The sequence below is a fragment of the Xenopus tropicalis genome, chromosome 7, assembly GCF_000004195.4.
Source record: "Xenopus tropicalis strain Nigerian chromosome 7, UCB_Xtro_10.0, whole genome shotgun sequence".
NCBI lineage: Eukaryota > Metazoa > Chordata > Amphibia > Anura > Pipidae > Xenopus > Xenopus tropicalis.
Genome location: NC_030683.2, coordinates 100971153 through 100998076, shown reverse-complemented (window position 1 = coordinate 100998076; position 26924 = coordinate 100971153). Strand labels below are relative to the sequence as shown.

The 26924-nt window shown below is 38.9% G+C and overlaps 1 protein-coding gene across 10 annotated transcripts in view; it reads right to left on the bottom strand.

Annotated features, from left to right (window-relative positions):
* The window catches only part of camta1 (calmodulin binding transcription activator 1), a 1176955-nt gene that overhangs the window by 172388 nt on the left and 977643 nt on the right, over positions 1-26924 (bottom strand). For 9 of the 10 annotated variants that reach the window (XM_031905360.1, XM_031905359.1, XM_031905362.1 and 6 more), the window contains exons 7-8: positions 9949-10089; positions 1389-3244 (exon numbers count right to left, since the gene is read on the bottom strand). In XM_031905360.1, coding sequence (XP_031761220.1) covers positions 1389-3244; positions 9949-10089 — 1997 coding nt within the window. The remainder of the gene's footprint in view (positions 1-1388; positions 3245-9948; positions 10090-26924) is intronic. The other variant, XM_031905367.1, reaches the window with a different exon arrangement.

The following is a 26924-nucleotide window of genomic DNA, read 5'->3' as shown; positions in this document are numbered from 1 at the left end:
TTGGGTGGAGTTCCCCTTTAAATTATGACTTACAGGATTGTTAAAATACCTACGCTGTGAGCTGAAGCATCTAGCAGGATGTTTATACAATTTTACACTGGGTTACTGGCTGCACAGGCAGCTGACCCAAAGTAATCTGATGAGACCAATCTTTTAACCAAAGATGCTTATAAATAAAATGGGAGCAGCGGGGATGCAGTCTAATCAGACCTCCCCTGCAGGGTGTTATATCTGAATGTGCCTTAGTTACAGTGGGAATCTAATCAGCTTGTCCTAGAGGTCTGAGGGTTCTAGAAGTGTCAAAGCTCTAATGCGCTGTAGTGATCACCTGCCAGGCATGTCTGTGCTACTTCTGATATGGGCCATTGCATAAAAGGATTGTATTTAAAATTCTACATTACCGCTAATAAAAAAATATCTGCTGTTTGTCAAATAATATTATGTGATTGTGTTTTGGAAAGACACTCTAATGCATTTCTAGCAGACTATATAGCATTAATTCTGATGTAGGGATGAGCAAAATTATTTTGCAGGCATGGATTTGTAGCGAATTTCCGTGTTTCTCCATTGGCGGATTTATTAGCGAAACGTGCGCAAAAATTTGTCATGGAAAAATTTGACAAAAAATTGTTGCCCAGGACGAAAAAAAATTGTGCATGTCAACAAAAAATTGACATGAGTCCAAAAAAACATAAATAACATATGCATTGAGGATTCATTTTCTATATTTTGCCTTTAAAGTAGAGTATATATATATATATATATATATATATATATATATATATATATATAAATATAAAAGTAAAATTGTTTTTGCTGATCTTACTGTATCAGCCCAGACATTCATCGGCCCTGAAGGGTGAAGACACACAGAGCTACTAGTAGCAGCTACTTGTCACAGCTACTAAACTCCAGATAATACCCTGCCATAGACAATACTGAGAATTGCCTCTGCTAAAACACATGTAGAGACAGTTATCAGTAAATGATCAGCATTGTCTTTTTTAGTAGCCCTGACAAGTAGCTGCTACTAGTAGCTCTGTGTGTCTTCACCCATAAGAAGTAATGATCCAAGCTTTTACAGTTGTCCATAGCTGCTCTTGATCTTTTGATCTTGTGGCACTGCACTTGCCCAGTGTGCTTTGTACTGTAAAGCTAAGCTTAGGGTGATAGTGAGATTTTATTTGTCATAGTGGCTGATATTACAGGGCTGCTTGTTAATTTTGACACAAGGCACTGTTTTCTGTGCTGTAAGGTAATGTGAATCTGAATTTTCTACATATCAGCACTGCATGGATTTTATATCACTACACACCGTTTAATTTACAGGAGATTCATGGCTCTTGTGTACTATAGATAATGTCAATGAGCAAGAGTTGAAATCTTACCTCAGGATAAGACCACTCCGGGGAGTAATCTGTCACCATGAACAAACGCCCACTCTGTTGCAGCATTCCCAGGGTGCTTTGTGCTGCGGCTGCTGCTGACACCACCTCTGCCACGTGCATATAAGCCATTGTAGTTACCCCAGTGTCAGCACCGCTGAGTTGCATACTTGCTTGTTGAGGGCTACAACAGGGTATGCACATTTCAGCCTGCGAGTAAGCAGGCCTGCTACCATCTTCTGACTGAGGTAACACATTATTGTCTCCTGCCACCAGTTGATGTCCATAGATTGTGTTACCCCCACCTTCTACAGATATGAAATCATTAATAAGGTCTGAGAACTGGTTGCTGAAGGAGATATCAAAATGGTCCAAATTGAGCTCCATGTTGGAAGAGTTATTTATAGTCTGATGCGCAACAGGATAGAGGCCTTGGACCATGTTTCCCTGCAGAATTGGCAGACTGCCACCATTCCTCATACCAGCATTGTTATCAGACTGCATATAGTGCTCTGCACTGCAGGCTTGGAGGTCAGCTTGCTTAAGCAAACCATCATTTCCTTCAGTCTGCTGGGATGTCTCCATAGGAACCTCTTCAGCAGTCATTGCCTGATAATTTGCCTGAAATTGCATCAGCTGGAGAGAAGATGTTGATTCTATCCTAGCTTGGTCTATAGTACCATTGCAGTTGCTTGCTGTCTGGGAAGATACTTCTGTTTTAACATTTGGAATTTCTAGGGTGTTGACATAAGTGCTGTTTGTGTCATTTAGACTATTGTGGGAGTTTTGATCCAGAGGAATAGGTTTGCTGGCATCTTGTAAAAAGAAGCTTGGGGAAGGTGTCTGATGAACGTGAGGACTCTGCACTGCATGGTTGAAGCTGGTTGTATAGTCCTTGTTGGAATCAATGGCACTAAAATCCATCTGCTCTAAAGTGGTACTAGGACTAAGGCCTCCTCCAGAAGGGAGCAAACTGGAACCTGGAGTCAAGGTAAGTGTATTTGATGAGGTGGATGGGAAACTTTCTTTCGCTAGCTGCTGTTCGAAGCTTGTGTCCTCTGTTTTAATTTCTTTTGCTAAAACTGCATTGAAACCGAAACTGCGGTCTGTGCTTGAAGATCTTCTCATGTTGGAACAAATGTTGTCTTCTTTGAGGCCGCCTCCACCATAGGTTTGCCCTTGTTTTGGGTTGTTGAGGAAACAGTCAGGATCAAAATTCATAGCGGTTTCAGGTATTTTTCGACTGCTATCGAGAGTGGTGGAAAGTACAAGCTCTTCGGCAACATTCGCAGACAGCATTGATAAGCTATCGGAGCTCCCTGTTGTAGGGAAGGCAAACTTGTGACCATCTGAACTTACAGCCAGTACTAGTCCCTGGGCAGATGTATCTGAGGACAAAAGATGTTGATTGGGACCAGTGTTCGGAGACATTGAATATACTGCTTCATTCGTGACTTCAGACATAAACACGGTGGCGTTCTGAGACAGGCTCCCCATCACCGATGCAACAGCCATGCTAGAGACGCCAGTAACTGCAGGACTGTCAGCCATGTCTGGATCACTATTTAGGCCACTGCTGATGGAGACAGGAGAGTTCTGGGTTGTGTCAGGAACTTCCACTTGATTTGTCGAAGAAACCTCAGTGCTGTTTTGATGAAGCAGTACAGGTTTTGCCATTTTGCCATTTCTCTTCTCACGGCTCGATGATTTGCCATGACTGTGTTCATTCTTGCCTTCAGAAACATCATTGTTTTGTACCTCAGAATGAGTACTGTAACCACCTGTCCTTGGTTCGACCTTTGGTGAGATGATGCGATGTTTGGCACTGTTACATTTGTGGTGCACACTGCTACCTGCACCTGTAGTAATCAAACAAAAATAGCAAATTAGGCAACAGAAACAAACATTTTCTATTATACATTGTGCCAAAACGGCAGTATTTTATTTCTATCTAATTATCTTGCTGCTTGGTAGTCTATGTACAGACTGAGAAAAAGCTGACTAGCACAGCAGAACTCTTGCTCCACCAAATAACATTTTGTGGTATTGTTTGCATTTCATTTGCTGTCTATTTCTATGTCTCGAAAGGTTAACTCCTTGCCACTCATTTACACAACAGAACAGAGAATAAAGGTTAAAGAATGAGGCCACTGTTGGTCTGTTCTTCATAACATTCATCACAACAATGCAAACTGTACCTGACTCATTCCCAAACAGATATTGCTTGTTCCGCAGCTTGAACAATTAAGCAGGCTTAAGCGCATGATCCCTCTTGCGTACCATAACAAGCCTCTTCCGAGAAAGGTGGCTAGTGAATTTTAGCTTATACTAGTTTTCACAAAATTGTATTTTCAGAAGGGACCAGGACCCAAAGTAGTCTAGAGTAACTTACTAATGAACCTATACTATACATCACAACAAATGGGGAATATGACTTTTAAAACAAAACTATGTGACTCTCTGGTCAGCAGTATGCAGTCTAAACGTGGCCATAGTCAGGCCAGTAAAGCCGCTGATGGACTGTGTTGGCAACTTACAGGCCTGTGTGTGGGGTCCTCCTATGTCGATTGGGCAGGTTTAAAAATATTGTTGGACCAAGGAGTACAGTGGCTCATTAATGAATGATGGAAAACGATGTTGTAGGCACCACTGAGACACCTTTATCATACAAGGCCTATCTGTGTACCAAAAAGATAAAAACAAAGGGACTCAATTATGCCAACATTTAGACGTCCAACTAAGTGTTTTTATAGACCTGAATTCTCACTTCACTGGTCCAGCTCATTAAGTCCCACAGTGTAATGGCTCCATATTTGTAATGTTATAATAATTGTTATAATGCATTTCTAGGAGTAGTTAATGGTATATCAACTTTTGAAGCCTTCCATTTTCTACCTCCTGTTCTAAAAAGGTATCATAATATTCAGTACTGCTTCCAGTACTCTGTCCCTGGAACATAAGGTATCCATACACGGGCAGATTTCAGTTGGCGATTCAAGTCCTTTAGACTGATTCAGCAGTGTATCTGCCCACGTATGGGGACCCTGACGGCATTACCTGACCGTTATCTGGCCGAAAATTCGCCAGGGCCCTAGGACAAAACGGTTGAATTAGCCCAACGGGGTTAGCACATCGGGGAAAGATCCACTTATTTGGCGATCTCGCAAAGCAAATCTTATAATTTATGGCCACCTTTAGTCAGTCAGATAGACGGTGCAATGAACAAATAGAATGTGAGAACCTCAGTACACGTTGGTTTCTTTCATTGTAAGAATTTACAACACTTTAATGAGCCAGTCAAAGGGGTTTACAAAGCCGACGTTTTTTAGAGATTAATTCGTCTGCCATGCTCTTACTCTTTGGTCCAGTGTTAACACTGTGTTTTAATTTGATGCAGTTTAAGATGGATTATTGAATTGACAGAAACATCATTTAAGTCACAGAGCTTTCAGGTCTGTTGATTTTTCAAAATAATTCTAGTGGTGTGTTTATTGTTTAATTACATTTGTAACACAGGGCTTGGGAGCTATGGGCGTTTGGCTAAAATGTAAAGCAAATAAAGCCTTTTAGTTGTTGCCAGGAAGCAAAGGAGCACTTAGAATACTAAAGAAATACAGTAGATCTAAAACTAACATAAATCAATAAAGTATATGATAACTCCATTGTGAATATTAAATACAGGTATGGAAAACATTATCCGGGAGACCCATTATCCAGAAATCGCTGAATCACGGGACGGCCATCTCCCTTAGACTTCATTTTAATGTAATCATTTTAAAATAATGCTTTTTTTTTTATCTCTGTAAAAATAAAACAGAACCTTCTACTTGATTCAAACTAATTGTTTTCATTGCAATTGGCTCATTAAGAATAAGAAAAAATTGGTGTTGGTCAACCCATTGACTTATTTATTCTCATTTTTTATTTTTATATACTTTTAGTTGTAAAGTTGAAGGGTTGTTTTCAGGTGCTTTCATACACTAAGGGGCAGATTCGAATTCGAATCCAGAAATGGGTAAAATTCGGAATGGATACGAAAATTTCTAATGATCGGAAATGTCACGAAAATGCTTACAAAACATCGTAATAGTCACGATAATATCGTATTGGCGATCCGAAAGTCACAAAATTTTTGTATCCGAACGATCGTAAACGGCAGGAAAACCTTTCTGACTTTGATCCTTCTGTGCCTGTTTTTGGAAGCCTCCCATTTTTGCGTAAATTTTGTCACAAGGTATGAAAAAGTCACCCAAATGAACGAAAAAAAACCCACAGAAAATATACACAGTTCTATAAATTAGAAAAAATACAAATTTTTGTATTTGGACTCAATCGTACTTTAATAAATGTGTCCCTAAGTGCAGTTTCTGTCACTTATTAGGACAAGTTTGTATCTGATAATTTCGGCTGTCAGTTTAATGTGATTTTTATCAAAGTGCACAAAGCATTTTATGTACCTGATGCCTCCCTACATTTATTGTTGAACTACAACAAAATCATATGTCGGCCCTTGTTAACCGAAGTCACTCCTAGGCAATAGCACACAGACTAAACTATTCTACATTTTTTCCTAAGAATAGAAGAAAGTTGAGACAAATCACCAAAGCACGCAAGTCCAAAAACTGGTGCAATTATCCATTTTTTAAAAATCATATCGCAATGTAGCCCATGGATTTTTGTATTGGTTTACCAGTGCAGAAATAAATATTGCAGCCCTTTGTAAAAATTGTGCGTCCATATAAATATTAGAAAGGTACTCTCTTACACAGCCTCCATATGCATTCTGTTCAGACAGAGCTAAGAACTGCATGTGGGTGCACAGCACCAAGGGAACCCTCTACACCTGGTCATGGCAAGTGTTATCTACATGGTTTTCCCACAGTAGTGGTTTTGGACATTTTTAATTCTGGCCCTTTTTGAGGTTCTGCATTTCATAAGAAGCTTTAAAATATGTTAAAACGCTCCTGTGTGAGCCATTCAGCCATAGTTCCAAGAATATCTTGGGCATCAAACAAATATTCAATCCCAAATCTTACAAAGCTGAGCTTCCAGATGGGATTCCAGAAGAGCAAATATGAATTCCGCTGATATCTCACCCTAACTGGTCTTTAGGTAGGATTCTCCAGTTGCTAATCCAGGCCCCATTGGAGGACCTGCACCATAAATTGGAGACTATTGACTTAAGACTATAGTGATACACACTGCAAGTAATTGGTACAGAGGGTATATGCCACTAAAAACTACAGAGCCATGGCACAAGAACTTTCTAAATGATGTTTATATGGATTCTCCAAGTTTTTATATAGAACAGTAATAAATACACATTTAGCTACCTGCTGATTGGTTTTCATGGGCAGGTCCAGACTGGGATTTAAATAAGATCCTGTCATTTCAAGTACAAGTATGGGATCCCTTATCCAGAAACCTGTTATCCAGAAAGTTCCGACTTACGGAAAGGCCATCTGCCATAGACTCCATTATAAGCAAATAATTCAAATTTTTAATAATGATTTCCTTTTTCTCTGTAATAATAAAACAGTACCTTGTACTTGATCCTAACTAAAGGTCTCCATACACGCCAAGTGAGCGGATCTTCTCCTGATATCCCCCACCTACGGGTGGGCGATATCGACGGGCAATGGCAAAGTCGAGCCGATGCGGTCCCCGATCCGACCAGATTTTCTAACCTGCCCGATCGAGATCTGGCCGATTTCAGGCCAGATCTCGGTCGGGCAGGCCCATCGGGAGTGCCCATACACGGGCCGATTAGCTGCCGAATCAGTCTAAGGGACCAATATCGGCAGCTACTATCGGCCCGTGTATGGGGACCTTAAGATAGAGTTAACTGTTATTGGAAGCAAAAGACTTAAGTTATGGAGATCCAAATTACGGAAAGATCCCTTATCTGGAAAACTCCAGGTCCCGTGCATTCTGGATAACAGGTCCCATACCTGTACAAAGAGGCTCAAACAGCCCCCCACCAGCCCAATAAATAGTGACTGCCTATGGCATCTTACAGCAGCCCCAGAACCCACAGATTGCCAGTCCAGGCTTGTTCATAGGTTAATAATATAACTAGTGCAGGCTTTGAAATATTGGTTGCATTAACACCATTGTTTATGAATGTAACCATTCTATGTCTTTCTTCTACATATATATGTCTTTCTATATCTATCTCCCCAATTCCTCCTACATTTAACTTTTTCTGTCTCTATGAATTCATCCAGCTATTTCTCTCTTTATAGCTATCTGGGAGGATGTTTCACAGTTACCAAACATACTACTTTGCAATGTTATTAAGCAATGTAAATTCCATTTGTATTGTATGTAGTGAACAGGTTTATACTCTGCCACCAATCTACAATGATGTAGATGCTTTATGGGCAATCTTGTTTAAAATCTGCAAGTATATGAACAATTTGTGCATAGAAGCAAAAAAAAGACCAGCGATGTACCCCAGAAATGAATAAATATGTCTAAAACAAAAGTCATTATTTCGGTGCTGTCCGTGTTCCATTAATATTGGCCACCCCCAATAAAATAGTCTTGCAATAAATATGAAATATTTAAATAGTAAAAATCCGAGCCATTAAACTGCAGAAATAATCCCTAAAGGAGGTCTGATGCGCTCGCAAACAAGGAAAATACATGGTTTCTCATTATATCGCTCTTTTTCCTTATAATGCAGAAAGTGATGGATTTTATTCTGAGCTTGTTTCAAAATATTTGTAAAAATAGTCAGGTGCAGCTCTGTGTACATACCACGGAAATGCTTCTTGATAAATGTCACCCAGTTCTGGTGCATGGAATCGTTACAGCTAATGACTAGAATCATGGATTCACCTTTAGGAAAAACAAGCCCTTCGTCTTCTATTCTTAGAATTAATGACAAAGCTGTTGTACACAATATCACAATAATATCCAGCACAAAATACAGAAATCACTCGGATTTCCCAGCTCTTTAGCCGTTTAAAACCCTTATTTAAATGAATTGTAAAAAGCCCATTTTATACATAAAGACTGTACCTTCTCCTTAGTTATAAGGATAAAAGAGTTCAGTGAGTAATAGCTTTAATGAACCAGGGAAGCCCTGTAAAAGACATCACTGGATGTCACTAGAGCTGATTTAGATGTTATTTTGCACCGGTGCAATTCCTTTGTTTGCTATGTGCAAGTTTATTAAATTAGCCCCTCTGCATTACAAACACACGCTGTCATCATTGGAGGTGAGTTACAGTACTCCTCCAATTAGAGATCTTGTTTGCCTGGACTTTTACAAGCATGTTGCTAAGCTTTGAGTGATGTTAACCTTAAACCTAGAGTTATTGTTTTAAAAGAATAAAAATGCCTATGCTCCCACTTACTGGTTGTTTCATGGCATTAGAATGGACATATGGGCAAAGCCATACCCGGTGCATACTGCCTGTGTGTGGCTTAACTGTGACTTATCAGAGGCATTTCTATGTTTGGACAGTAATGCAATATCTTCTGACCTATAGTCCAGGTCTGGACTGGGGTTCAAAATAGGCCCTGGCATTTCAAGTACACTTAGGCCCAAACACCCTCCCATAGGCCCAATAAATAGTCACTGTCTATGGCATCTTACAGCAGCCCCTCTGGCATTTGCCAGAATCCACAGATTGCAGTCCGGGCCTTATCATTTTTTTTACTACAAATTAATTTACCCAAACATTTAAAGGGTATAACATTCTTCTCTTCTTTTGCAGACCAATTTCCCTTTGCTTCTAATGAATTACCCTCAAAAGTATCAGAATCATCGACCATCGATCAAAAATAGATTGTGTGTGTTTTAGTTTGCCCCAGTGAGCACTGCAAAATCTTACACTACCTACAGCCAGGTCGTAAATACGCACCATGTGCAATTAAAGTTCCACAATGTAATAACCATCCCATAGACAATATTGCACTGCAAAATACTATTTTTATTCAGTTGATCGTTTTTTTTTTACTTTCCTCCAGCTCCAAAGGAGTTTAGTGTTCTAGTGGCATCACTTCTTTTAGGCTTTTATCTCTGACTTCTTAGTGGCTTGTGGTTCTGGGCTGACATAGCTATTCTTGGAAAAGCTGCAAAATATTTTTGTTTTTCTGGAGGTGAAATTTACTAGACAATCTCATATTTTAAATTCTTAAAGACTGTACAAGCAATATCAGATCACTTTAGCTTCGGATAAGACAAACTTGCACATAGTTTATCTCTTTAGCTACAGTATATAGCTTCCCTTCAAGCCCAGGGCGGCAAGAAGATACTTGGAGTTGTAGTTCTACAACAACAGGAATGATGAGGGTTGCATGTCCCTTCATATTTAAATACCAGTCTTTGTTTGTGAGTGGTAATAACCAATGTATTAGGAAGGCCTTTCCCCCAACTTTGTACTACACAGGAAAACTACTAGGATTTGAGTCAAATTGCGCACAATTGTCCCTATTCTGGCACTTTAGGCCATGTCTGTGAGGCAAATTATTACTCATATAATGATTGGGAATAAATGGGTGAATAAATAGACACATTTCTGTGACCCCTAGGTTTAATCTCTATATTTACCTAAGTTGCCAGTGCAGAGACAGTTGTGCGTCCGAGGCTGTGGTTTGGTCTGATGACTGTCGAGTATCTGCTGAACAAGCTGCTCCACAGAAAACCCTGAACTGCTGTTCCCATTGTTGCATGTCCATTTAATACCATGAACTGTGGAGAGAATAGCGGAGGCCAAGTCAGAAACAGGTTCTTATCCACACTAAAAGGGATATCACATAAAATGAAAAACACAGGAATGCCAAATGTAGAGAGCAGTGTCTCACATTGAGCCTCCACATCACTGATGGGATGAACATGAAAAATATGAGGGTACAGCTGAGAGGGCACTTGCCCCGGGCCCCCAATGTTCATTATGGGCCTTGAATCAGAAAATGTCCTTGGTACAAAAACTTTAATTTGAGTACAGCAGCTATTAAACTATTGGCATTCCACCAACAGCCAAAGGGGGTGGGAGAACATTTACGACAGCAATTGGAAAGTCTCATGTTGGACAACACTGTTGTATCCAAAATTAGTATTACTTCTGTCTTACTGCATTATTCTGCCTTTCCCATCTCTGGCCATGGCCCTATTTAGTGAATGCTGCCAATTTTCATAATCATTGTATGCTTCTATATTATTCTGTGCAACATTTATACCACGGATTACAAAACGTTTAACCCCCATTGCTGTTGTTGAACCCCGTACCTAATACCAATAACTTCCCAGTCAGAATTCAGAGCAGATAGTGTTACTTCAGTGGCTTCTATTGAAAATACCCCCTCCCCTACCCTGTTTATAACTGGTTAAATACAAAAGTAGAACTTAGTGATGATAACACTCTCAGCTATAGGAGAGACAGAATAATGGAAATAGAATGTTCATCTCCATATAAGAAAAACCTGATCTTACACTACATCTTATATAGAATTATTTTGAAGTTTTACTTATTAACTATAATCTTTGCACTAACTCTGTTTGTGGTGGATAAGACATACAATGTTCCTTAGATTCCCTCTAATATATATGTTTATGGAGTATATAAACCACTGTATCAGTTAACAGTTACCATTTGTACAGTATATGTTGTTTTCCATGCAGGTAGGATAGGATGGATGTGTTGATTTATGCCATATGCAAATCATTACAGCAAATCAGAAATATAAATAAAATGTATACTTCATCTGTATATATGGCCTACACTCCTCCTTTTTTCATATAATTGTTCACTAAGACATATTGACATACAATAGGGTCTTCCTCATACAAAGCCTCATTCATCTACATCTATGGGTAAATTAATTTTGGTGGGTGCGGCCATGATTCCTGAACAGATTTAAATGGAGATGCTCCTTCAGTGGCTAAATTATTTAGAAAAATTGTGAAAGTCTAACTTGGAGACAGTATCTCTAAGACATGGAGACATCACATTTACATTATTTTACATTTTAAATGAGTATTTTGACATTGTAATGTCCCAATAGCTTGTTATTTGTGATTTCCGCTACAGCAGAGCGTGTACTTTGCCACCAAGCTACTTATCCATCAAGCTGCGGTTACAACCCCATCACCCAAACACCTAAGGGGGCTCCTATTTCATTGTTGCCAAGACAATCAGTTCAAAGTTATGCAGAGGAGAGGGAGGCAGCCAAGTTTGGCTGTGTTTATTCTGTCAGGGCCTCCACTGTTGTGACCACTGCCCAGGAGCATTCACACCAAAGTCTGACTTGGGTCGTAGCTTTCAGTGTGCATTTTTCACCTTGGTGATGACTGTAGTGGATTCTCTAATGCATGGATCCCCAACTTTTTATACCAGTGGTTCTCAACCTTCCTAATGCCGCGACCCTTTAATACAGTTCCTCATGTTGTGCTGACCCCCAACCATAAAATTATTCCTATGACCATTGGAAATATGTGTTTAGGCGACCCCTGTGAAAGGGTTTTTCGACCCCCAAAGGGGTCGCAACCCACAGGTTGAGAACCGCTGCTTTATACCTTCCAGTTCCAGGGGTGCCAAATAAGAGCTATGATTGGCTATTTGGTAGCCCCAATGTGGACTGGCAGCCTGCAGGAGGTCCTGTTTGGCAGTACACATGAGGGTTGATTCACTAAAGGTTGATAAGCGTTATCGCATGTTTTGTGTTAAAATTGACGCATGCGTTAAGTCGCATATCATGTGCGTTAAATAGCGCACAACCGAATGCATTAATTCTCGCGCAGAATTAATACTAACGCATGATTCACAAACACTTAGACGCGCTAAATATCGCATTAGTCTGTGCGAAAATTAACACCTACTTGGGGCAGGCGGTAATTATAGAAAAGTACAGTTCATGAGCTTTTGGCAACACAATAAGGACTTTGCAGTTCTATTTATTCAAGTCTGTGTTGGCCCTAGAGTGATGCAGCCGCCAGTTTGCAGGGAAATGGGCATTTTCAGAACAGTAGTTTTACAAAAGTAATGGTGTGTATGGCTAATATGGCGTGCGGTTGTTCACACATGGTGACAATTTGTCACTGTGTTAATTAGCGTGCGTTGCGTCAAATACTGCACAAAAGTAGTCTTTGCAACTTAAATAAAGCAAACAGCATCACGTCTAAATTAATGCAAGTATGCTTTTAGTGAATTGTGCGTTGACGCGAAAAATAAGACGCAATAAAATTTTTAACACATGCTATAAATAGCGCTTGTTTCAACGCACCTTAGTGAATCAGCCCTATGGTCTTTATGCAACCAAAACTTTCCACCAAGTCAATAATTCAAAAATAAGCATCTGCTTTGAGGCAACATCCAAGGTTTTGGGGTGCAACATGTTGCTCCTGAGCCACTGGTTGGGGATCACTGCTCTAATGTATTTGTACCCCCACCCCTTCTTAATTATGTTTGTGCTATGGGGTCACCTTTGAGATTTGGGGTGAGGTGACTGTGCTGAAGCCCCAGTGTGTTCAAAACAGTTTGTTTCTCCTTTAATAAATCTGAATTTCTTCATTTAGACAACCTTAGACATTAAAGCTGAAGGGTAGACATGCCTAACCCTCCCCCCCTTAAATTATTTCACTTTCTCTAGCCCCTTTATCAGTCACAAGTATTGCTAAAATAATTTGTATATAACTAGTTCCTAATAACATTGGTCAATAGCTGTATTTTGTGATCCTTCCATGAATGCAAGACTCAAGATTGAGGTGGAACTGGGCCTAGGGCTGTGTTTCTACCAACGAGGGAAAGTTTTTTTTAAACACTCTTTAAATAAGACACTTTGTTTCTTTTTTTCCTCTAAGTTTTAGTTTGTGGGTAATATTTCATAATGCCCTTTTGCTATTTCAGAAGCACTCAGCTAGTATAGCGGATCTTCCCATTATGCTTTTGGTAAAAGAGGGTTAATGAATCATGAAACAGATAATTTATACCAAAGTTATGTGATTTTTCAATGTCAAGTATTGCTCTCAAGAAAATTATACAAATTAATTTAAGATTAGCAGATAAACAGAATATTTGGAGCACCATGTGCATTCTTCTGAGACGAGAACAAACACCCAGCGCTAGAAAGCAAGGACTTCATTTACTTGCTTCTAACTCAAATCTGATTTTTAAAGAGCCAGCTTACCATGAACATTATTTTTTAGTACAATGTGGACAGTGGTATCCTGAAACAATTGCCAATAGGATTCTGCACATTTTGCACCACTTTATAAATAAGCAAGCCTTGTGTGTTTATGTTATGTGCTCTGTGCATTCCAAGTCTCGCTCCTGGGAACAGGTTCTGACTGGGATTCAAAATAGGCCCTGGCATTTCAAGTACACAGAGACCCAAACAGCCCCCACCAGCCCAATAAATAGTGACTGTCTATGGCATCTTACAGCAGCCCCTCCGGCATTTGCCAGAATCCACAGATTGCCAGTCTGGGCCTGGCTGGGAGGCCCCCCGGAAAAGGGGTCCGATACCTGTACTGGCTAAATAAATGGGGTAAGCTCCCCTTGCAAGCTGTATGGTTTTCCAGGTCTAACAACCCATAGCAACCAAATATGACATGTGTGTCTTTTACAGGGCTAGTGTGTTAAAGCAGATGCCTGATTGGTTTCTATGGGTTACTAGTTCTGGAGCAAATATTGCTCCTGTAATTACAGTGACCCCTGAGAATGTTATGAGCAGTTCTGACTTTTTCAGTTTCAGCCCCATTTGCAGATTCAAGCTTTGGTCAGAGCCCCCTAACTCATAACAAATGTAAGTTGTCACCCTAAATCTCAATTAATTGTGTTGTAAATTAAGTTTCAATTGTTTTAATGAGAGCAAATAGATATTATCGTAAAATCTCACCCTTAATGACCTTTAGGCTGAGCCCCACAGCCAATTTTCCTGGTCCCTGGGAGTTTGGGAAGCACTGGGTTTAGATGTATTATGTGAATGAGAATCCTCATGAATAGGCAATCACTACAAGATGAATAACTGAGCACTATGAAGTTCCCAAGGATCTGAATTGCAATTCACGTGTCCGAACAGTAGCTGGAATGAGTGAACTATCCTGCTAATAGGAGGTCCAATGCAAACAATTTGTATCTTCAGTTCTGTATTTATCTGTCATTCAAGGTTACATTTCTGTCTATAGTTGTATGCTATTGCTTACACTCCCCCTTATGTTGTGAAGGTTATAAAATGAAAACCTACTGAAGGGTGACAGATTGCAAGCAGAAAATTTCTGGATGCTGAATGCAAATTGCCTACTGTCTTGGCACATCGAGTATGCAGATTGTTCCCCCCCCTACACTCCCCTTTAAAAATCTCCTATGACTCGATAAGTTGTTAGTACTGAATATCAAATACTATCAAGATAGCTTTTAACATGTCACGCTCTGCTTACCGACACATAATGAATCAGCAGGAATAGAGATTTCTAGAGGGAAAAAGTGCATTATTAAAGAAAGGTTAATAAAAAGACCCATGTTCCTTTTCTAAAGGATGCAAAGGGGAAGCCACTTTAAAAGTAGATTTAATTAAATTTAAGGTCACAGCTTGGGCAAAAAAAAAGACTAGATAAAAGGGATTTCCCGGTCTATAGATTACACAGATCTTTGGAAAGTAATGCTTATTGCACATAAGGCGCCATAGGGCGCCAGGCACATGTTGTTAGGACTGGAGCTGCACTCGCATTTTCTCCACTGCCAGAGAAAAAGCTCCCATGTGACATGAGCCTTAGTACTAAGTCATGTTTTGGCTTACTAGCATAGGGGCTAAACCACAGCCACGTGCTTTCAGCCAATCAGTGGTTAGTTTTGATCGGCCTAGTACACATTAGAGCATGAAAGTGACTTAAGTTTGCTATAAGTAAGTGGTGATATTGACCACTGTAGTAAATTTGCCCCCATATCTAATTTTTTTTAGAAGCCTGAAAATTCCACCATATAAGGCGTAATGTCCCTATGGGGGGGAAAACAAATAAAGCATGCACGCAGATGTCACGGGCAGCTCCACTTCAGTACCAACTCTCTTATCCTAAGTCAAGTATTCCTAACTCTGGTTGGAAAAATGTGCAGACTCTTGCTCATCCCATATAACTTTTTATTAACAAGGGATGGTCACCAAGATATTCAGGCAGGCAGGTTAACAAAATACTTCCCACATTTGTAATTTCCCTCCACAAGGATATCCATAGGCCAGTTGCCCAGCTAGGCAAATTCACTCTGTTTCCGTTACCATGGAACCTTGTCCCATTCATCCGCACTAGTGGTCCCCTCCACTCTCGCTAGTGGTCCGGTACTCTTCAGCAATACCCCTCCACTATTACCCGGATAGGCCTTTTTTCTAATGGATTCTGGCCATAAGCCTCTTGCACTTCCACACCAGCTGTTCCTATACTGCCACTGGATTCCTGAGTAATGGGGTGCCCGTTTGAACCTGGTTCCGCTTTCCCCTGGTTGGGGCGGAGGCTGCCTGTTCTATCTACCCTGACTACTCCGTGCACGTAATGCTCGCTATTACACCCCTCTAACCTCTACTAACTATTCCTTTCCTTCTGTCCCAGGTCCTGAGTCACCTCCTGTCAATAGATGTTAACTCGACCACAATCTCCTGTCAAAGACCCTGAACCTGGGTATACCTGCTCCTTTTATAGCCTCCTGCTTGCACTGCCCTCTGGTGGCTGGTGGTCTACTTTACGCTTAACTTTTATAATTATACCCAAGTAACTAATGCCGCCACCTAGTGGCCAAACAAAGAAATAACCCTTTTATAACACTTTAACACATTTTCCCAACATACATATTAAGCATACATCTTTCCACCTTCTTACAAGCTTTCACCCAGACGTAAAAAGCTGCATAATAAAAGTCCTTTTAAAGTTAAATATAAAACCCAACATTTATTATTTATTAAAATATCCATACGTGTTATAATTGTATTTACAAATCTCAACTGCCAATGAAATATTGGCCTCCTTAGGCATAGAGGCGGGGCAGGCAATTACTTTCACCTTCCATTCTGCATGTTCTAGATGTCACTGCACTCCTTACATGCCCCCTCCTTCCTCACTGTCTGTAATTGTGTAGCCTGTGCATGGGCATCAGGTCCCTCATTCTGGTGCATAAACTGTTTATGATACTTGTTTATGATAAACATATTTCTGGGATGATGCAAAAACAGGAAGGAGGAAACAACATTTAAATAATTTATGTAGTGTAAAAGTTTGTTTTGCTTTATAAACCTAATAGAAAAGAATTTTGAATTATTTCTTAGGGTGGCAGGTCCCCTTTAATTTAGTGACTAAACACAGATGAACCCCTTTTTCTGAAGGTGCACCAAACATTAGCTTGGGGGCCCCCTACCCACCATAACTGTGTTATCTCTAAACTGCACGCTTGGTCCTGCAATCCTCTATATAAAACAGTGCTTTACCCTGAGTTTATGGCAGTTATAGAGAAGCTGCTTATGCTGAAATTCATGCAGAGCCCTGAGCTATTGGTTAGTAGCTGCATCCCAATTAATACCTGTTTCCTACTCTGCCAGGTGAATGATTATACTTGCCAGCCCACACAATTTGAGCATGAGAATTTCCTGCCAGCGTTTCACCTTATGCCCCTCCTGCTCAACTACCATTACATTTTGGCCAGTCAAGCAGCAGCAGACTTCTATGCAGAACTCACCCATTCTTTTTCCATAATGATGCTATTAGGCAGCTCTAATCAATTTTAAAGGGCTTGGGTCCTCTGTGGCAGATCAGTGCTGCCTAGACACATTAAGGAAGAAAGACAAGATGCTAGTGTAGATTGTGTTCAGAAACAAAAAAACAAACAGATGTGCATTATATATATTAACAATATATAAATATATATTGAATAATACTGTATGATGAAAGTCATCTAAAGGAACGATAACTATGTGATGATCACTAAAGTGACTGAATAAAGTTAAAAATGTATTTTTCCTGACCCCTAGAGATTTTGTTGCAGATTAATATCAGAAGAATGAGACACAGTAGGAATATTATTTGCTAGTCTAACTCTGTGCCTTGATGCTGTGTCTTATAACATTTGGAAGAAAGTGTAAAATTCTATTCCAGGTGCAATATTTTATAACACTGTAATAGCCAGAACTCAATGGGCCAATAATCTGCGGCTAACACTGTATCTATGGTGCTCCTGGGCCAGGCTTAGGGTGATAAATAGCCTGTAGCTGAATGCCTAACCTGGGAGTTACTGGCCACATACAAACTAACATGTTCAGATTATGTGTGATTTGGATGCACACACATTGGGCCAAACTGCCCTACCTCATCTGCCAAATACCCAGTGTCGTCATATCTCTTGTCCACTGTTGGACTCCCATAAGTTCTGAAAGGGATCAACAAAAAGTAAACTTTAAGTCCCAAACAACCCTCAGTGCACAGATGGGATCAGAACTCAGTAGATCAGAATAGTAGACCGAGGACACCACCCATGGAACAATAGTAACCATATTGGTCAACCTTATGTCTTCCTATGCAGCCAGATTTAATATTTTATTTTTATACTAGTTAAACAGAGATATAGGACAGTATCTTCTGGCCTGTGTTAAAATTGTGTCTTAAAATATTTAGTTTATTTGCTCCAATGCCAATAAACCATTTTTAGATAAAAACATAACATTCTTTTTTAATATTATTTAAGAATCTATTATTTTTCCATATTACTTATATAAGTTATGTGTTATGCTTTTTGCTTTGCCTTTATCTTGTTTTATTTTCTGCATTTACAGTACAGTGAAGCTTGCTGTGTAATGTCGTGGAATGGAATTCTGGGAAGCATAATCTTGAAGCAGCTGACGTGGCATGGTTTACCTCTCTGCGGTATAATATCTTTATACCATTGCTTATATGAATTCAAATACAGGTATTGGATCTATTATTCAGTATCCTCGGCATCTGGGGTTTTCTGGATAAGGGATCTTTCCATAATTTGCATCTCCATACAGGAATACTGTCATGGGAAAACATGTTTTTTTTCAATACCCATCAGTTAATAGACCTTCTCCAGAAAAATTTCAGGTGGGGCTAGCCATATTCTTCATTTCCCAGGGTGCCACAGCCATGTGACTGATAAACTTCAGTCAAACTTTACTGCTGAGCTGCAAGTTGGAGTGATATCAACCCTCTCCCAGCAGCCGATCAGCAGAACAATGGGAAGGTAGCAAGATAGCAGCTCACTGTAGATATCAGAATAGCACTCACTAGTAAGAAATCCAAGTCCGACTTGGGACTCCTCCAGTTACATGGGAGTAGGAGAAACAATAGGTTACCTGAAAGCAGTTCTAATGTGTAGCGCTGGCTCCTTCTGAAAGCTCAGACTCAGGCACAATGCACTGAGATGGCGCCTACACACCAATATTACAACTAAATACATTTGTTGGTTCACAAATAAAATTTTAAATGGTAGAGTGAATTATTTTCTATGTAAAGAGTGTAATTTAGGAATAAAAAGTACACCATAAAAATAATCACAGTGATTTTGAAGGAACAAATCTATCAAAATGTGAGATTAGAGCTCACCCCAGGAAAACTCACCCACTTTCTTTCATTCCTATGGGATTTTCTAAGCATATTTATTAATAGGTGAAAGTGAAATATGTTTCTAAAAATCCTATAGGAATGAATAGATAAACCTGCCCCTAAATACACCCAATAGGGCTGTTCTGCCCCCAATAAGGGGTAATTATATCTTAGTTGGCGTCAAGTACAGGTACTGTTTTATAATTACTGAGAAAAGGGAAATATGTTTTAAAATTTTGAATTATTTAATTAAAATGGAGTCTATGGGGGTTGACCTTCCTGTAATTCGGAGCTTTCTGGATAATGTGTTTCTGGATAATAGATCCCATAGCTGTATACATAAACAATACATTTGAAATTCTGAGTGTGTGTTGAGGAATACTGTGCCCATGTAGCATAAAACACAAGTCTTTGGGAATGAGATGGGCACTGATGAAATATTACTACATCTTCAACAATGAACATTCTCAGGCACCATTATCTCCTGCAGCGATAGCCTGCTTTATAATGCGCGTCTCTGACCCCTAATAACATCTTGGGGGCAATAGCAAAGTCTGCTCATTGTCAAAGCTAAAATCTAAGCCAAAAATGTGCAGCCGTTTTTAACAACACACACTACTGCAGGAAGCCCTCATCATAAATGATGCACGCAGCGCAGAACATTCTGGACAGCAACCATAATAAGTTGTTTAAATCTATTATTTTCATAGCTGTACAAAGCTTTAAGTAGCCCATCCTTCTTTGCCGCGTTCATATAAATATGGACATAATCTATGTACCAATTATTTCTTTTTAACTATCGGAAAGGCTCCGAAAAAAATGATGCCTATCAGTGAGAAATAAAACCACTAACAGATGTAAAACAGAAGCTTTTACATCATTCTGGACACTTCCATTCTTTGTATAAAAGCCATTGCTCGTGCTGCGAATGAATGTGGTCAGACCTTATGCAAAGCAAATTCCTCTGGCATTTTGTCAGCGGGCCAAACTCCTCTTTCAGCTTTCCCTTGTTAGTTTCACTATGCCATGTACATGAAACTTGTCATCCCAGGAACTGGACTTGGGATAATAAACTAGACATCTGTTGCATATGAATATTTCTCCAGTGTGGCTATATATAAAGGATAATTAAACAGGTAGGGGAAACATTTCCTTTTACATCATCACACATATTTCTACACTAGTGATGTGTGGTTTGAGTAAACCTGGGCCTGCACCCGACCCTAACCAACCTGCTCCCAGCTCCAACCCTACTCAACCTGGCTAGTCCATTCTATTTATAGGCCTTTGCCCGGCCCGCCGATGACTTCACAAAAGGGAAGGGGTTTGTTTATATTCTGTACCTTATTATTCCCTGTTGGGATTTGCTTGTTTCTCAATGGTTGTTGTAATTGTATAAAGAATAAATAATAAAAAAAAAAACAAAAGTGAAGGGGCAGGAGTGACCCCATAAATTCGGAAGCCAGCAGGGTAAAGTCGAGGGTGGGGAGAGCAGGCAAATTTGCCCAGTGTTGATAATAATGACCCCTGTGTGACAGGGGCCTAAAATACCAACATGATAAGCCCCCCTAAAAGAAAACATTTGGGATTCTATAGGACAGGGGTCGCCAACCTTTCTTACTCATGAGCCACAGTCAAATGTAAAAAGACTTGGAGAGCAACATAAGCACCATAAAAGTTCATGGAGGAGCCAAATAAGGGCTAAGATTGGCTATTAGGCAGCCTTTATGCACACTATCAGCTCACAGGGGCTTTATTTGGTAGGAAATCTTGTTTGTATTTAACCAAAACTTGCCCCCAAGTCAGGAATTTAAAAATAACTACCTGGTTTGGGGGCACTGAGAGCAACATCCAAGGGGTTGGGGAGCAACATGTTGCCCCTGAGCCACTGGTTGGGAATCACTGCTATAGGATAAGATTCAGGCTTAACCACAGATACTAAAGCCATGAAAAAAACCCAAAACAAAATAGCAAATACAATGATTTGAGTGATAAGGTTGTTTCTTATTGCATGTGGTAGCAACGCTTGTAGTTTATTCAACACCATCTAAGCAAGGGAGTGCTCAGTAGGGAGATATTAATTACTACTCATAAATCTGATAAAGCCTGCAGCGTCTTCTCCACTGTGGGATGCTGCAGAATAATCACCATGAATCTGCTATTCACTTTTTGGGAATATGTTGTAGATTATGGAACGTTGACAGCAGAATGCAGTAAAATGGAAAGCATTTTGGTATCTTAAAGAATCCCAATGAGTTTCTCTTGATTATTCAGAAAATAAATAACAAGTACCTAGGGAAGGCAATAATTCTGGCAAATGTTTTTAATTCTACTTTGTCTGATATGTACAAGTCATAAAACCTCCCACAACTATAGGTAGTAAATCTGATCTTTTCTTGTACATTTTACCGAAAGCAGACGTTTATGATCATGAATTTATTCTGCTAAACTTTCCAAAGAATAAAAATTATTAAAGGCAATAAAAAGTATTTTTGTAAGTTTTTCTTTTATGTATTGCATTTTTGGGGCGTTCCAAACCGTTTACGAGTAAATAGAATTTATGGTTGGTAGTTTATTTACTGTGAGAGTAAATTCGATGATAAATTCTTAGGAAATATGACTTACATGCATTAAAACAGTTTAATATTCCATATCAATCCTTCAGGGTTTGAACTTCACATTGTGCACAAAAATGTTATAAACAACTACCTACAAATTGAACAAAAACAAAAAAGAGGCTGCTATGTAGGAAATCAGAGGATTCCAATGAAATGTGGAAACTTGTGATTTGATTAAGAGCATTAGTTATAATAATTGAAATTTCAAAATACTCCTAAATAGTTGTAGATTGTAGATAGTATCGGACTGAGATGGCAGGGGCCCAACAGAAAACCTTGCACCACAGGCCTTCTTTCTAAACTATTATTCCTCCTCTCCTCCCTCAAACTCTTTATTATCCAAGTCTCTTGTCTCTATCCTTCCATCTCTTTTTCCCATACAGAAAAAAGGGACTGACCATGCAATTGGCCAAATAGTTAGAAGCAAGAGGGCCCACTGACCCCTGGGCCCACCAAGAGTTTTCCTGGTATCCTTGTGGGTCAGTCTGGCACTGGTTTTAGACTTTGTAAAGTACATTGTAAAGTTACATTGTAAAGTACAGGTATCAGACTCCTTATCTGGAAACCCCTTACCCAGAAAGTTCCGAATTACGGAAAGGCCATCTCCCATAGTCTCCATTTTAATCAAATAATTCGCATTTTTAATAACGGTTTCCTTTTTCTCTATGGTAATAAAACAGTACCTTGTACTTGATCCCAACTAAGATATAATTAATCCTTATTGGAGCCAAAACAATTATATTGGGTTTAATTACTGTTTAAATATTTTTTTAGCAGTGATAAAGGTAGGAGATCCGAATTAGGGAAAGACCCCTTACCTAGAAAACCCCAGGTCCCGAGCATTCTGGATCATATCCCATACCTGTACTACTATATAATGCTAGAAGCATCCCGCTAATTCATATATCTTTAATGTCATTACCATTTATTACATAATTCATGTTGGCAAAACAAATGTGATGGAATATGTATTTCAACAGTCCAGGAGTAGAGAACAAATGTGATCAAAATATTGGTCTAAAACCCCAGTGTAAATTCTTCATAAACTAAATAGAATCACAAAGGCAAAATAGAGAAATTTGTCTAAAATTTTAGATTCTTCTGTTTCAAAAGAATTAAATAGACCCCCTATAAAATGGGTTATATTCTTCTGTTCTTCTTTAATAACATAACGTCACTTGGTTCTAAGATTTCAGAGCCTATTTATAAATTACAAAGCTTTTTCCGTGATATGTTTTTTTGAGCTTAAACTCTCAAATTTAAATTAAAGTTTTGAAACTCATATGCATGAAATTAAATAAGTGCAAAAAAGCTTGAATGTAAACATTTGTCTTAAAGCTGGCCAGTTCATGTAGAAGTCAGTAGGAGAGAGTCAACAAAGTATTCATACTTTTCTATGCACTATTAATCCAGAAAAAAAAAATCTATTTTTCCTATTAAAACAATGAATGGAATGAGTAATATTTCCCCTGTTGTACTTTAAAGACACAACTGGCAAATCGATAGTTTAGCCATTTTTAATCTCTGCGGTTGTGTGAATTTGATACGTGAAAATTTAATGAATCTTGTTAAGGAAAAATGATGATGTATCAGATTAGCATGGCTACATATAATTAGTTGTTATACTAGATTCTACAGCTGTTCAAACACATTACCTATGCGTCAGTTTTATTAATCAGATAGGATTCCTTAATGTTCTCACTAATCATGTTTGTAGTCTTCCTCAAGAATATTCTGCAATGTCCCTAGTTAATATACATTTCATTCCTTTCCTAGCGTTATATATGAGAAGTATATTGTGGATGTGCTGCTGGGCGCTAGTCCAACTCAACACCCCAACCCCACCAGAAATCCTATTAAACAAAGCAGAGATCTTAGATGGAATTATGGATATTGGAAACATGTAATCATGCTGCACATGTAGCAAAGTGATATGGTATCCATGGCCTTTCCCTTCCTCATGCTTGCAACTGTACTTCAGTTATTTCTTGCCATTATATTTGACAGTTGAAGGATATGTGATGGAAAGATAGAAATAATGTACCACGTACATGCTGCACCAACCTAGGAGTACAACTGATCTTTGGCACTGAAGTTCCACCCCTGAAAACATTCCTAATCATTCCATATGTTTCAGATCTGTGTCAGTTTTCTCCTGAGGGTCACTGGTGCTACAAGAGCAAGGTAGGACTTGGTTGTCCATATTAGTGTATAGCCCATTAATTTTAGCAATGTTAGTATTATCCAAAAGATTTCAAACTATGACTTTTGTACAAAGTGTCATCTAGAGGACATGGCTACCATCATAATACAAAGGCGATAGACATGGGTTGGACATGCATTAAGGTGTAATACAGACTCAAACATGCCCCCATTCACCCTTAGTCCCATATAGATTGTAAGCTCTACGGGGCAGGGACCTCCATCCTCTTGTGTCTTTGGCTCTTAACTTATTGCAACTGTATCTTGTATTTATTTGTGCTTATTGTAATACTTTGTATTTATCTATTTTAATACCCCTGTTTATATTAATGTATTCTACTGTACAGCTCTGCGTACATAAGTAGCACTTTATAAATAAAGTTATACATACATACATACACCTACATTGCCCTTCACTGGACACCAGGTGGAAAGCAGAGGAGAGGCCAGCCTAGAGTGACATGGTGACGCACAGTTGATGTAGAACTTAAGAATTGCAGCAAACATGGGGCACAGTCATAAAATTATCTAAAGACAGATAGAAGTGGAAAGCCTTTGTTGCTATGTTACATGCCACGAAGCATAATAAGTGATCATGAACATTATCCAGGGCTGTTGTTTATTGAATCCACTATTTGAAATGCTTGATATTAGCAAATCCTGAGTAGGAAATAAATCTAATATGCGGTGACTTATTGTGCTTTTACATACCTGAGAAACAGAGAGCCTATATCTTCCATACAACAGATTATAGCTGAAAAGATTCAATTCCTGTTATAGTTGAATGTTGTATAGTGTAATAATCGGTTCAAGTAGAAGCACAACAATATTAATATGATATGTAGGAGTTCATATATCATGGTGGAATGATGGATGCCTCAGGCATGATAACTTTAGCACAGCCACTTTATACTCATCAGGAGTAAATAAGTCCACAGTGAGGCATTAACTAACTTAGCCCCAAGGAGAAAGAATACATTTTTCCTGGCAATCAGATTTCTCCCAACAATCACACTTGTCCCTGGGTCAGTAACTTGCTTACCTTTAGCGGCTGTAAAAAAGGGCCATTTGTCACTTGTATTTTGTTGAAAATAAAGCGTTACCATAAAGCAATTACTGTACTAAGCTTGGCTGGATACTATTTACACAAATCAAATACAGGTAGGGTATCTACTATGTGGAATGCTTGGGACCTTCTTCTGGTTAAGGAATCTTTCCATAATTTGGATCGTCATACCTTAAGGCTGATAAAAATAATTTAACCAGGATAGTTTTGCCACAAATATACACGTAGATTCATGCAGCTTAGATGGGATCAAGAACAAGGTACAGGTAAGGGACCTGTTATCCAGAATGCTCGGAATCTGGGGTTTTCTGGATAAGGGGTCTTTCCATAATTCGGATCTCCTATGTTAAGTTTGCTAAAAAAAATATTTTAACAGTAATTAAACCCAATAGGATTGGTTTTGCATCCAATAAGGATTAATTATATCTTAGTTGTGATCAAGTACAAGCTACTGTTTTATTATTACAGAGAAAAGGGAAATCATTTTTTAAAATTAGATAATAATGCTTAATGGATTCTATGGGAGATGGCCTTTCCGTAATTCAGAACTTTCTGGATAATGGTTTTCTGGATAAGGGGTCCAATACCTGTACTATTTTATTATTATAGAGAAAAAGGAAATCATTTGTACAAATTAGAATTATTTGCTTAAAATGGATTCTGTGGGAAATGGCCTTCCTGTAATTTGGAGTACTAAATCGCCTTATCTGCCATTACTCTTAAGGGTAAAAAAACACATTTGTCGCTAGTGGTAAGTTGTCATCAGTAAAATAACATTTGTTTTCTTCTTTTACATTTGACACCATTATGCATATCAGGCAAACGTGAAAAACTTTCAGTGTCAGAAAATCAATTTGGAGGATTAGGGGGGAGAAGCAAACTGCAGTTAATATGTACCTATGATTCTCCGAAAGGACACACCCACTGCTCACTTTTGCCATATAATATTGATCATTGTTTTCTTGAACAGGGTTTTTTTTTTAAATGTATGTCTCCTTAAGAAAGGCAACAATGGCACCATTCATGTGAGTCAGTTTTGGAAAACCTAGTTTTTTATAAATCAATTTAGAAATCAGTTTGAAATTGCAGTCAAATGGTAGAGAACTTTAACATTTTGTAACTGAATGGAATCAATTTACTGACAATTTCAAGACATTATTATTTTGGAATGCAGTTTAGGTCAAATTATACAAAAAATGAATATGTATTTTAGTGGAATTAAGGGCCCCTTTTTCTGAGAACCGACCTGTTGATATGAAGGGGCAGTTTCCTTAGAAACAAGGTGCTTGTGAAATGCCAGTTTTGTTCTTTCATTTTCTTCGCATTCCTGTTGATAGCAGTAAAGGCAGGTCTTTTGATTTTTTGGTTCAATTAGATAAAATTGTCATTAGATTTCTACCTCTGTTTCTAGACACCTACACCCACACACAATTCAATTTTCATATCCCTCTGCTGGTTTTCAGGTTTTCAAATGATTACCAGTACGGCAAATCACTTTTTACTGATTGTCATCTGAAGGAAAAGAGAAATATGTAATTTTTCTCTAATTCTGACAACTTCCATTGTTTGAGTTTTTATTGACGTTCAAGCGCTGCAAAACCAATTCCATTGAGATGCATTGCAAATACTATAGCCATTCTACTAACAATATCTTCAAATATTCATGGTGTTCTATATAGTGTTTCAAAAAGTTGTTGTAGTCATGAAGGAGAGTGGGTGGATGAAGGCAGGCCTCCAAAAGTGTTAGGCTGATGCCACACATAGCACATGGTGTATATTTTCAGCATGCGGAAAATTGTGCCATATGCTCCTATCTGTGCCTGCACCCGGATGAATGAAATACGCTCGGGTGCAGGCACATGTATCCGATATCCGCTAAAAACTCCAGACTTCACATCATCGGCGGATATTGGCTACATGTGCCTGCACTCAAGCGTATTTAATTCATTCAGGTGCAGGCACAGATAGGAGCGTATGGTGATATTATTCGGCAATTGTTTTTCCGCTTGCCGAAAATATATGCCATACTCTATCCATACGCTATGTGTGGCATCAGCCTAATGGCACAGAGGGCAACAAAATACTGACAAAAGAATAGAGAAAAT